We start from the raw sequence: 13,454 nt of genomic DNA, 5'->3' as shown, positions 1-13,454 counted from the left end.
TGGATGACAGTCCGCTGGTGTTTGTGCACACATCAGCTGTATTTTATCATTTTAAACTTTAAACTCCACCGGGTGATATTGTTTTGCAGACACATGCATTCCACCCGCATGTTGTCAAGTTGTACACAAAGTGGTGCGCTTGCCACGAGCATTCGATGTAATTCGTAACGTCAATTCATGATGAACATGACGAATTGACTGGTAACGGTTTATTTGGAAACAGTGCCGAATAAAACCAGAAATCCGTAATCGTCAGAAAAATGTAACCCATTTAAAGCGTTGAAAACCATAGCTGCGCACTTTCGTGTAAACCACCGATGTGCATACAAGACGGGGGGATGTGAGAATGGCCGGGCTGAGGGGATTGCATCAGCAAGGATTTGAAGATGTGAAGCAACGCGGTGCCTGGAGGAGCATTTTTATTCGGCCCTGTTAGTCAGTTATGACTCAACTATTACGACTCTAACTAATTGCATCAACAATAACAACAGTAATTGGATGATGTTTTTGTTGACAATTAATCAAATGTCGCAGAGTTATTGCACGCTTACTTGGGTTATAAACACACCACTAAGTCTGTTCACTCTCGGTGGAGACCACTCTAGATATGAGCTGCGACGTGGTGGCTACGCACGTAGCCGATAATCCTATGAATCACACCAATATTGAATCACACCAATATTGAATCACACCAATATTGAATCACACCAATATTGAATCACACCGATGTTGAGTCACACCGATGTTGAATCACACCGATGTTGAATCACACCGATGTTGAATCACACCGATATTGAATCACACCGATGTTGAATCACACCGATGTTGAATCACACCGATGTTGAATCACACCGATGTTGAGTCACACCGATGTTGAATCACACCGATGTTGAGTCACACCGATGTTGAATCACACCAATGTTGAGTCACACCGATGTTGAAGCACACCAATGTTGAATGACACCAATGTTGAATCACACCGATGTTGAGTCACACCGATGTTGTGAAACGGGCGTCGCGAGGGTGGCAAACCTTGACTTGCCAGCAGAATGTGGCGCGGCATTCCCTCGTTATTCTCCAGGGATACGTTCCGGGGATGCTCGCAAACCGCACATTTCGTGTATAATTATACAGTATTGGCCTTTTAATTATATATAAATAAAATATTAAATTCGTGAACATTATGTCATCACTTTCTCTCTCTATCTCGATGCAGTTGTGCAGAGTTCCAGATGCTATTCGTGGATCGTCAAAACCGCGGATAACAAGTTCGTGAATAACGAGGGAATACTGTGCAGCAAGAATGTGGACTTCCACCTGTTCCGTCAGTCTGGTATAGAATGTTGCCCACTCGGCAGAAACAGGTTTTCTCCGGATGCTCCAGTTTACTCCCACGTGTTTAAAACACCCATTAATTGGTTCCAACCACGTGTTTATTGAAATTATAGACGTGGCCATATGCCCAAAGTGTCCGCCAACCCTTTCCCAAAACCCGTGATGGACTTTCTATTCAAGGGACGGCGGTGCACTCAGAGCCGTCTCAATATGAGACCTGAGAATCCGTGGAAGCAACATTTTGCAATGATCTCATGGTCGAGGAGGAGGACTCAGAAGATCTTTGCCTTGAAGGCCCGCGGAATTGCCGCGTGTCTTCTTAAACCAATGTAGACATGGCACGACTTTCAGTCGGTGTAATCAGTTGATTGATCGATTACAAATTGCAATCGACTCCATACCTCTTGCCTCCCGAAGGCGGGAAACCCCCTACAGTCCACGCCCTGCGTGACGCAGAAGATGTTTGACGTCAAACATGACGTGCCCCGCCCATCACCTCTCGTCCAGCGGCACACGTGTGAATAGAGGTGAGGGTTACATAAAATAAGTTCATGTTATCCGATTAGTTGAGTAATTCAATCGATAATATTTAGTTAATTGGTTAGCCCAGTTCAAAATAAATCCTAACACTTTCTCTAAATGATGAGAAACTTCATCAGACGGAGGAAGGAGTGTGTTCAGGATGGCCACGGATGAGACCAGTAATACGCATGCACCCACATAGAAGGTGATTTCTAGGCAGGCTGGATTGTTCGACTGTTTAATTTGTTTGTTGTTTCCCCTCTCGAGTATTTAACAGCTGAACGCGTGGGTATTCGCAAGTCCATTGTCAAATGAAGAAGTGCGTCTTGACGCTCCGACCAGTGACACGCGGGGACACGTGACAGCGCCAGGCGGGGTCACGTGACAGCGACACGCGGGGACACGTGACAGCGACACGCGGGGACACGTGACCCGGGGCACAGCCACGAGCGCTCTGCGCGCCTTGCGCCGCACAACACAAACACAGGGACACGAGGTGCTCAAGATTAGTCAAATGGAAACTTGAAAGCGTGCGAGAGAAGCACGCTGAGATGCAAGGTTGGGAAATAAGACGATTACCGTGTTAAAGAGAGACAGATGATTGAAAAGTTCGTGACTCCACATCCCTCGAGAGTTGGGAAGTACTGAAGAGGGTTTGTCTGTTACCCACAGTAGCAACTGGTAGGTAACCATTCATATAACAATAAAACAAAACACATTTTAAAAAGTGTATTCTCATCATGCGCCATGGTGTAATCAAGTAGAGTCTCCGACTGAGTATCCACTCTGTCTCGACTGGCCTCTCTGTGTATGTGCTGTGACGAAAGGCCATTGCTCAATACCTCCCCGATTATATGTTTATTGACAAATGTATTGAGCTTATTGATGAAGAGCAGGCCGCTGATTATTTGACCACATATAAAGGAACACAAATGCAACACATCGCATTGACGTTGCAAAAACATGAGGTTGGGCTTGTTCAGCAAGCATCACGTCAACAAGTGGCGAAGATTAATGGGCACGTGATTGGTGACGTGGTGACAGCCGATGGAGAGATGCGCCCAAAGAGGATGACCGTTTTGGAGATGGAGCGAGGAGACGAACTCGTACGCAGAGGCGAGTTGGATCGTGGCCACACAGTGTTGCCACCTTGTGCGGTTTACGTCCATATCACGTCGAAACAACCATAGAATTGACCTAACATCCCAATGAGTCGTAAGACTCTTTTTATGGGTAAATACTGGCTATCATTATTACTATTCATCCTCATGTATCAGAGAGTACGACGTGTCTTCGTGGGCAATGTGTCTTGTTGTCAAACTCTGACATGACTCACAGATGTGTAAGTCACACACTTGGTAGCAGTCATAATTCAATATTGGCATGTTCATTTGTACCAATGGTCCTTATACCAGGCAACTATTTCGTGAACAGCCCTTTGCCAATCCAGTGCTGGATGAGGGCCTCCCCAAGCTGTACCGGTTGTGCAGAATAGTTAACCACGCTTCGCCATGCACGTCATTCGGGATTTGTGAGTGTGTGGAGCAGAGAGACGAGGGTGGCACGACAGTTCAGCACTTTGCTCTGCTGCCCACACCGCAGCCCAACAGAAGCCTACAACAACAACATCATCAACGTGCCATGCATGGCGGTGACCCATCGAACCGCTATCCAGGCTTAAGTCTGCTTCGCGTACGAGATCTGACGAGTTCGGGGCGCATTTGCCATTCACTATTTGCACAGAAGGGAATTCTATTCCGTACGCAGCATCACGGATTTCGTTTATGTCGTTGCATCAACAACCCTTTTTGGACTTTGTGCGATCCAGCAGGAATCCTAGTTCAGGAAAGAATGCAACGCGCTATTAATGAACAACAGAAGGAGTTGTACTTTGTGCCGGGGGTAGTTTGTTTGTATTTGTGTCCGAGGCTCCGTCACATGACTTATTAGTTGATATGTCAATTCAGAACTTCAATCGTGAACAATATTATTTTGCACAACACATCCCCATATGCATCTGCAGTTTTTGTAACATGCTTATTGAGTGCACTGGTTGACAGCATCTCGGAGAAACACCTCATTCAGGACCCAACATCGCTACCTCCTGGCTTTGAAATTCCTCAGACATCAACCGCACATGAGAACATCAGCAGACCGATGCTCACTATCTGCTTCATGTCGGGATAGTTAAAGACACGCCACAGTCCTGAGATGGTGGCCATGCAACCCAAACCATGAACCATATCGTAAACCGAGGTGGTCTGCGCTCCTTCAACAGAGGAGGAATATCAAGAACACACGAACTCTCTCCTTCTCGTCATGGCCAGCAGACCTCGACACTGGCATTTAGCTCGAGGACATATTGCCACGTGCTATAAATAGAACATTATTCTTACATGTCAAGGCTCACTGCTGTAAATTGAAATCTACTTGGAATTGAGTTTTGGATTTCATTTTTTTCAAGTATTGTGCTATTAAATGTTTATTCCCAATTTGAGATTTCATTTGCGTATTTTAACGTATCATATTTTCATAGGTGTATTTGTGTGTGCACTAAATGTAATCACTTTAAACATTTTATAAAATCTTGCAGTGAACTTATTCAATAGTAAGTTTCACCAGGAACACTGTATGTTTGTACGTAAACATCATTATAGTTTTATAATGTAGGCAAAAAGTGTTGCCACTTATCATCAATATAACTTTACGTGATGGCACTTGGCAAGCAGCTGACGACAGTGCCGATGCGGTTGTGACGTCACTGCTCGTGATGTCATATCAATCTAAGACAATAAACAATTTCTGGATTTCCCATAATGTAATATCGAGGCCAACTTTTTTTTCTCAGATGAATCCCAACATCGGGTATATGTCCATAAAATCTACTTATTCTCTGCACGTCTGTCTGCCTGTTGTATTTATTTCACATGAAGTATTCATATTATATCTATGGCCACCAAATCTGAATGCGCCCAATCTCATTACATCTCAAAATCTGAGCGTAGCTCTTGGATGAGCAACCACCATCCATAACAGGTGTTGTGGGCTTCGGGGCTGTGGGCAGGAGAGAGAAACGCGGAAACTAAACTCTCACTCTCTATTCTTAGGTTTTTTCGGTAAAGTCACGGAGATAGAAAAAAAAATACAATAAAACAAAACACGACGTTTCGGTCGCGAAACAGGTGTTGAGATCTTAAAACACCAAACTGAAACCTTTTACAAGGAATCATGTCTGCATTGACCACAATGCTTGTGGTCAGAATGCAAAAGGCGTCCTCTGGTCTAACACCGTTTGAGATGAGGCTCAAAAGAAAGCTGTCTCTGGTGTGGACCAATCAGTTTCAAAGACAATGCAGAGTACGGTTTTTTTTGTTGCATTCTGACCACAAGTATTGTGGTTAATGCAGACATGATTCCTTGTAAAATATTTCAGTTTGGTGTTTTGACATCTTAACATCTATTTTGCAAAGGAGATCCCATGATCTTATAAAGTGCTTAAGTGCTCCCACATCTGCCTATAACCTCTACAAATTGAAAAATATAATTATTTCGATGCAATGCATCATTCCACCCCGACCCTCTCGTGTTGTCGAACCAGAGAAGTAGTCGTGTGCTGTCAACTTCCAGGGCTCTTCTTTGGCACGGTGTAGAGATGCTCCATTGACTCAATGAAATTTCATAAACAAATTTGTTGTTCGCCTCACGTGAGTGCACATGTCAGCCTTAACCAAGAACGGACACCCAATTCTCTCTGTGCTCAACAGGGAACTTTGGTGTTCTATTAATTCGTGAGGAAAATAATGTTTACTATTAACTAAATACTCTTGTGTTGGGCAATGTGTGATCTGGTCTGCCCTTATACACCAGGACGGAGACAGATTCTCGTATAAAAACAAAATACTATAATCATTCCCTGTAATCCTATAAAATATTGGCGTAATAAGTTCCATCCCTTTGTCGATCCACTGCTGGATGAAGGCCTCCCCATCCCATGTCGTCGTCGTTGTTGCTTCACCCTGCTTCTCTCTGGTGCATCAGTGCGGGTTGCCGGAGGACAGGGCCGAGGATCGGTCCATTTACAACTCGCCACTGATGTCAGCTGTGGTCAGGAATCAAACTCAGGCTGTTGGGTTCACAGTGCGGTGCGCTAGCCACTGCTCCACCGCTCCCACACAACCTACATTGGACAGACAGGAACACTGCAATGCGCAACTTAAAATACGTAGACTTGCCAATCTCACAAATGTTGCCACAAATAGGCAGGTAGAAAGGTAGGCCAACAGAGTGACATGCAGAGAAACAGACATACTGGCAGATAGGCAGTCTGGGAAGTCATTCAGTCAAGCAGGCAAAAAGACAGGCAGCCAGACAGACCGACTCACAGGCTGACAGGCACACAGGCGTAAATGTTGACAGCCTGCAACACACTGACAGACTGCAACACACTGACAGACAGACTGACTGGTAGACAGAGAGATAGGCAGACTGATCGAGGCTGATTGGCGGGCATAGAGATAGGACGGACAGCGTGTGAATGGCTCCATGGCACCGGATAGGAAATAAAAAATATCGTTTAAAAAAATGTACAGCACGGATTGAGTCATGCGTGCATCCAGAACGCGACGCGCATTAGGCACGCCGACTGCTCTGGACAGAAGCAGCGCTATTGTTCGGGGCAAGTCAGCTGACGCGACGCGTCGCTCTGCCCAGTCTTGCGCCCTAAACGGGTTAATAGAGCTTCTATCTTTCCAGCGATTCGCACTCGCAGATAATGCAAACACACACACACGCCACCGAACACGAATACGCATTGGAGGGCGGGCGGGAGTTCATGACTCATTGGCACGGTCCGTGGATGTGGTGGCGCTGACTGGCACGAGATCAATCGACGCGTGCTAATTGATAACGCGGCCTCAGTAATGTACTTTACAAGGAGTGCACTTGGTGACTTTCATTACCAACTTTCAACTCTCAATCAGTGCTTCATTCCGCTCGTTTGCCTCTTTTCATTATTTTCATTTCGATCGCGATGAAAGTGCTGAAAGTAATACCTATGGGGCCAGGTTGATCGATCCACCTTTAGTAATTGCCCCATACGGTGGGTGGTGGTACGAGGCGATTTCCATATTGGTCGTGCACGCCTGCGAGCCAGCACTGTGGAAGCGAGGGGTTGGTGAATCACGCGAAATGTTTCGCGACTTCCCCGTGGGCGTCGAGGAAGATCACCATCGTCAGCCCTCCTAACCATCATTAGCCCTTCTAATCGTCGTCATCAGTCCTAATCGTCGTCATCAGTCCTAACCGTCGTCAGCCGTCCGAATCGGAGGTACGGGGAAAACAACGAATTAAGCACAAAAAGCGGTTCTAAAGAAATGAGGGTTCAATCTAAATTGTTTCAAAGTGCATAGCTCCAGTGGCTTACTAATATTGAAAGGAAGAGCGTTCCAGACGGCCACAGAAGTGACTCTGAAAGCGCGCGATGCAGTGACCGTCTTTGTGGACCATACTTCACCACGCTGGCCAATGTATGATGGTCAAAGGAGTCGGGTGACATCTTGAAACAGAGTAACTCGGAAAAGTACTCTAATATGACATTGTACGAGCTTCGCTATAATGTGTTCATCGCGACTCTTGTGGAGCACAGCAGAGCCGTGAGCGCGACAATGAATTGTCATCAACGTAATGAAAGCATCTTGACACAGCCGCAACCTCTACAACGAGTCTCGCAGGCAGGACGCAGGGGCACCGTGGCTGGCGCTGGGGCACAAGTCAACCAAGAGCACGCACAGCGCCCTCGACAGCACAATGAGCGCGGCATTAATAATAAATAGGAGTGCATCAAATATCACATCGAATCCTAATAACCACAAGCTAATTAACATAAACAGTCAATTACAGGAAGCTCTCTCATCTCTTATCGTCTGCATCTTTCTTCTCACAAAAGCTCTATTTTTGGTCCGTATTTCTCTTATCGCACTCCATCTATCTTCCTTGTCCATATATTTTCTGTCATCTCACGAGGATTGAGAGCCCCGATGGAGGAGGGCTCACAAACAACTGCCCTGCTTCGGGGTCCCATGGGCCACCACCAACGACAGCAACATGCTTCTCCTGCCCTGCCTCGCGGCGGCGGCGGTGGTGGGATGTTAACTACCTCGCCTGGTGTGCACGAGGACATGGCCTCGATCACGACCCTGACGCCTGTATATTTGGAGTTTGCGTGTTCTTCGTTTTTGTACCGCCACACTTATAAACGTCGTTGAGACTATTTGTCTGCTATGACTGAACTATATCGCTCAGTGGGTCTAATTATCTCGTAAAATACATTTTGTCAAGTTCCTGGAGCCCCGCGGCTGAATGCCACGGTGGGCCCTCTCATTTGTGACCGACAAAGACGACAACACCGGCCACACATGGTGCGGGCCCGATCTTGTTCACATTCCCTGGACAAGTGGCTCCCTGCCCTCGTGTGATCGGCCTCGATGCTGGCTAATGCAAACGCGCCCCCTTGTGGCGCAACAACGCGGCACGGGCGTCTCAAATAGAATTTCCGACAGTTTTCGCAATTCAAACTGAATAGGGCGCTTCGCTGAGTGTTTTTCATACTCAAAACGCAATTCAGGAACAGTGATAATTATCATTCTGGCAGAAGAAATCCCACATCATAATCACGATGCATAGTACACTTTGTTTGGGGGCAGGGGTGGGAAAAGTGAATTTTAGAGCAGGTCGACCGTAACAGATCACTTGACTCGATTCGCGATTTTTTGTGTGTTGGGTGTTGAATTTGAGGAACCAAAAGAAATGTGTTCAACAAGAAGGGGGGGCACCCGGCTTTGAACCGGTGACCTCTTCATCTGTAGTCAAATGCTCTACCCCTGAGCTATACCCCCACATCATTAGATGCGCTTTGCAGCACTTAAACGCATAGATTATACCACCTGTGACCACTCAGATGCCAACCATTGCCCAGGATTACTTATAAAATGTATAATCTGCATAGGGCGTATGGTACCTGGGGGTATAGCTCAGGGGTAGAGCATTTGACTGCAGATCAAGAGGTCCCCGGTTCAAATCCGGGTGCCCCCTGCGTCGTTTTTTTAACGCCAAACTTTATTTTGTCAACTCAGACGACAGAATGGGCCAGCAACTCAACAAATGTCTTTTGAAATGTTGTGGCGGTCCTCACACTGATGATGTCTTATCGGCGAAAGTGTCCCCCCTCTGAAGATGAGTGAAGACCACTGGCATAGAGTGTGCTCAGAACACCACCCCCTCGTCTGTGCGGCTAACAGATAATGAACAATGTGTTGGTGTGCACGCGAAATAGGACAAAACCCCTCAGTTACAGACACTGCGCACGCTTCGTGTGAGATAAGTGTTGACGCGCACGGGACGCCGTTCGTTGTAAGACATTAAAAATGTAGCTGAATAATGTCACTGAATTCCATCGTTATTGTTGAAGCCACTGCCACGAACAGAATCCAGACATTTGTTGAGTTGCTGGCCCATTCTGTCGTCTGAGTTGACAAAATAAAGTTTGGCGTTAAAAAAACGACGCAGGGGGCACCCGGATTTGAACCGGGGACCTCTTGATCTGCAGTCAAATGCTCTACCCCTGAGCTATACCCCCATGTACCCTACGCCGTGTGCAGATTATACATTTTATAAGTAATCCTGGGCAATGGTTGGCATCTGAGTGGTCACAGGTGGTATAATCTATGCGTTTAAGTGCTGCTAAGCGGATCTAATGATGTGGGGGTATAGCTCAGGGGTAGAGCATTTGACTGCAGATCAAGAGGTCCCCGGTTCAAATCCGGGTGCCCCCTGCGTCGTTTTTTTACGCCAAACTTTATTTTGTCAACTCAGACGACAGAATGGGCCAGCAACTCAACAAATGTCTGTATTCTGTTCGTGGCAGTGGCTTCAACGATAACGACGGCAGCGTGGAGCAAAGCGTGCGACCACCCCCTCGTGATGGGGAGAGCCCCTGGGGGGCACCGGGGGGGGGGGGGGGCACGCCGCCCTTCCATCGCAAGGGCCACGATTTGAGACACAATAAATCGGCGAAGGGAAGGAAATGATGAGGAAAAGGCGGGGAGGAGAGGACATGAAGGCGATGTCGCGGTTTGTCCGTTTTTTTAATCTTCCAGGATCAGCAACGACTGCGTGAATGGTGCCGCAGTGCCGGGACTCCCTCCTCACCCCCCCCACACTCGCACGGCGACTCGCGCCGGTTCACGGAGCGGCTCTTCTCCAACACGCGTCCGTGCCGTGCCGGGGTGAAACGAAGCGTCGTCCTCGTCGTCCTCGTGGTGTGCCACGTTGGGAAGTCGCTCGAACGGGGGTCGAACGCTGCGCCAAAGATCGCCGCCGGTCACGGGCAGCACCGAGCCTGGCACGGGGTCGTGCCGGCTCGCCACCATTGCTGTTCCCCCACTCCCACCAAGCGCCTGGGGATCTTCATCATCATCGCCATCACCACCAGGATCTCTGGCGAGATGGCCCGGTAGGTGTCCACAGCTCCCTCTGTCTTGTGCCAGAGATCGGCACCCGCTCATCGGACAGCGATCTCGCTCCACCAATCGGAACCCGTTTCGATGTTTTCGTCACTCCGGCACTATGCACGTTCCTCGAGGATGCCGTGTTGCCCGCTTATATTCTTTCAAATCTCTGACGCTTAATGTCGTCGGGTCTACGAAGCCTAACGATCTGAAATATTAGACACGGACTCGTCTCGTGTGACAATTGAAGATTCCATTAAAAAAAATCATGAATCTTCGTTCATTCTACGAAGAGTAATCAATGAAGCAGAGGTACTGCTGTTGCCGGTATTGTTTAGATGTTTCCACGATCTCTCTGATGGTTACGATCTGGTCTCTTGTTCATCTTCTCTTCCTAAAGTCGGCTTGAACATCTGGTAGTTCTCGCTCTACACAGCTCTCCATTTTATGTTGAATCATCTTCAAGAAAACGTCGCTGGTATGTGATGAGAGCTCTCGTACGGTCGTTGGAGCATTCTCTGGGGCCGCCTTCTTCTTATATGTAGGTAGGAGACGGAACGCTTCCAGTCTATGGGCCACTCGCCACGAGACCAAATCTGTTGATGCAAAACTGTGAGTGTCTCAATATCCTCATCTCCTGCTGCCTTGATGAGCTCAATGGATATGACATCTCCTCCTGGGGCCTTGTTGTTTGTGAGCTCCTTCAGGGCTTTGCGTACTTCACACTCAACCGCAGTCGCTTCTTGTTCATACCTTCCTGCAGCACATTGTTTGTTAACGCTTTCATCTAGCTCTGTATTCTCTCGATCGTCTATTTACTTCTTCCAAAGTACTCTTTGGTTCTTTCGGTAACGTCACGTAGGTAACGAGACTTTATCGAAAGAACCAAAGAGTATGGATTCCTGCAGTCACGAAAGCTTCAAATCAAGATTCTTCCAGAATATGATTTCCAATGGCGTCCTTAAGGCCACCCACTCACTTTGGGTAAATCTGCCTCACTGATTTTCTTGAAGAGATCTCTCGTCCTTCCTGCTCTAACTTTAATTTCTTTGCTGCACTTCAACATTGCATCATTAATGTCTTTAAGTTAACGACATTTGGACTACAACATGTAAAAAATGGTAAAAAGTTTTTCAATTCACACACTTTTATTTGACGACAAAGAGATGACAGCGATGACAGCGACAGCCAGGACCCGAACCCCCACGACAGCCCCGAACCCCCATTTGCCTCTTATTTTCACTCAGCGTGGCCAAGCCCCGCCCTTGGCCACGCCCCTCTTCTCGAACTCTCCCGCGGATTCCAGGAGCTTCCAGTTCGATCCCCTCGGACTCTTGGCGCAGTTATGCCCCCCTCGTGGTCGCTCACGTGTGCCGTCCTATGCTGCACCCACACCCGGAATTAACACCCATGGCCACTAGATGGCATACTGTCATTACAGATGTAACAGATGGATTTGATGACACTCTTCAACCACACACGCAGATTTATTTTCATGCAAACAAGTAAGTATCTTATAAATCAGACTGCCAGTCATAACATATGCAACTGACACTTGAACCAAAGAATGATTGCTACGGTGATACAAATAAAGTAATCAATGGCTAAATTCATGATTAATATTAATCAATATCATTAGAAGGCAAACAACTCAACAAAGAAAATCAGCTTTCAGCTTGTAGCAGTAGTCAGTCTCACGCTCGCGTTGAGGCGACAGCAGGCATGTAGGCCTATTCTGTGCTGTTGATTGTGAAGTCGTCACGTGAACAGGCAGCAGCTTGATGGGTGGCGACAGAGCAGCGTCAGCACGGTGGCTGATGAAAATGGTGACTAATGTATCCCACTGCTCTACTAATTGTATGAATGCGCCATTGTATGAGAATGGATGTGTTTCTTATTGGATATATGTTGTCTCTCTTGTGAGACAATGAAGACCTTAGAATTTACCAGCTCACCGCACGTTTGGCCTCAAGTTGTGTCTGGTGTGGCCACAGCTGGTGACTATGATGTCGTGCTCTGGAGTCGGGGAGTCTCTGGTGCACTGAGCCAACCTCCCAACCTTGTGACGTAGCTTTCAAGTCCAGTTCGTCTCCTATCTGTGGTGCCACGTTTCCTTAACGAAATAACATTTGTATGCAAACAACCATTAACTAATCAATGAAAATTTTCCTCATTATCATTGATGAGTATTAAAATACATGATTGAGACAATCCTTCTTAACACTAAATGTGTGTTTTTTATAAGGGTATATCCACAACGCAGCCCAACTGTAAAAATACACAAGGTGGTTTATCAACAATGTTAGCGGAGCCTGCTGTGGGCGGTGAGTGGAGGGTGCGTCAAAAGACTTTATTATTATTATTTAAGTGGCCCCACATACAGCATAGTACTGACTCGCAGTTTAAAACTGAAAATTTCTTAAAACGTAAACGGGGAGCGCCCTTTTACTTGATCGGCCAACGCGTCACTTGCCAGGGCTCCTACGAGCCGAGCGCGTGCCAGGCGTGCGCGCATGATTGACGGAATGCCTGACCTTCGATTCTTGATTGGCCAGGGTATTTGAAGGGTAAATACCCACGTAGTTCAAACGGTAAATGGAGGCTGGTTAATGACCTGGGATGGGAAGTTAAAGGGTTCGTTGAAAAGAAAAGAGAACGACCCAGAGAGCCATAAAAAGGGCACGCGCCAGTTAATCGGGAATGCTTTTTACGAGAGAGTCCCATCCCTGTGTATCACGTCTTGCGTTCTTGTCGAAACCACTTAACCCTTAACAGACATATTCCTCTGGAAGTTCCCTTAACACACGCGAGTGTATGCGTGCGTGAGCGTATGTGTGCGTGTGTGTGCGTGCGTGAGCGTACGGGTGCGTGCGGGCACGTGTGTATTTGTACGCGCATGCGGACTGGATCAGGCCACTCCAAGCAGACTGCAGGTGGCTGCCTGCCAGTTGGGGCCCAGCTCTAGCCGCGTGCACGCGCACGGGCACGCGCTCTCCGTCGCGCGGATCCACGAGGCCGCTCGCGCAAATGCGTCGGCACTCCCCGGCTCGAACATATCCAGCTGCACCAACCTAAAGTCCAGGCGACACGCGA

The 13,454-nt window shown here is 47.5% G+C and overlaps 1 protein-coding gene and 3 non-coding genes across 4 annotated transcripts in view; 2 read left to right on the top strand and 2 right to left on the bottom strand.

Moving 5' to 3' along the window:
- Positions 1-8,874: 8,874 nt before the first annotated feature.
- On the top strand, positions 8,875-8,946 carry TRNAC-GCA (transfer RNA cysteine (anticodon GCA)). Its single transcript has one exon. It is a non-coding gene; the product is annotated as a tRNA-Cys (tRNA).
- Positions 8,947-9,418: 472 nt separating this feature from the next.
- On the bottom strand, positions 9,419-9,490 carry TRNAC-GCA (transfer RNA cysteine (anticodon GCA)). Its single transcript has one exon. It is a non-coding gene; the product is annotated as a tRNA-Cys (tRNA).
- A 124-nt stretch (positions 9,491-9,614) lies between these two features.
- Positions 9,615-9,686, top strand: TRNAC-GCA (transfer RNA cysteine (anticodon GCA)). Its single transcript has one exon. It is a non-coding gene; the product is annotated as a tRNA-Cys (tRNA).
- A 1,804-nt stretch (positions 9,687-11,490) lies between these two features.
- The window catches only part of PARP4 (poly(ADP-ribose) polymerase family member 4), a 34,113-nt gene continuing 32,149 nt past the window's right edge, over positions 11,491-13,454 (bottom strand). The window contains exon 33 of the mRNA XM_078616374.1: positions 11,491-13,432. Within this exon, the coding sequence (XP_078472500.1) occupies positions 13,270-13,432 (163 nt within the window). The 3' untranslated portion in view covers positions 11,491-13,269. The remainder of the gene's footprint in view (positions 13,433-13,454) is intronic.

The sequence above is a fragment of the Lampetra planeri genome, chromosome 50 (genome assembly GCF_965212315.1).
Source record: "Lampetra planeri chromosome 50, kcLamPlan1.2.h2, whole genome shotgun sequence".
Classification (NCBI taxonomy): Eukaryota; Metazoa; Chordata; class Hyperoartia; order Petromyzontiformes; family Petromyzontidae; genus Lampetra; species Lampetra planeri.
The sequence above is the reverse complement of the archived record's forward strand: the minus strand, read 5'-3'. Positions and strand labels throughout refer to the sequence as shown.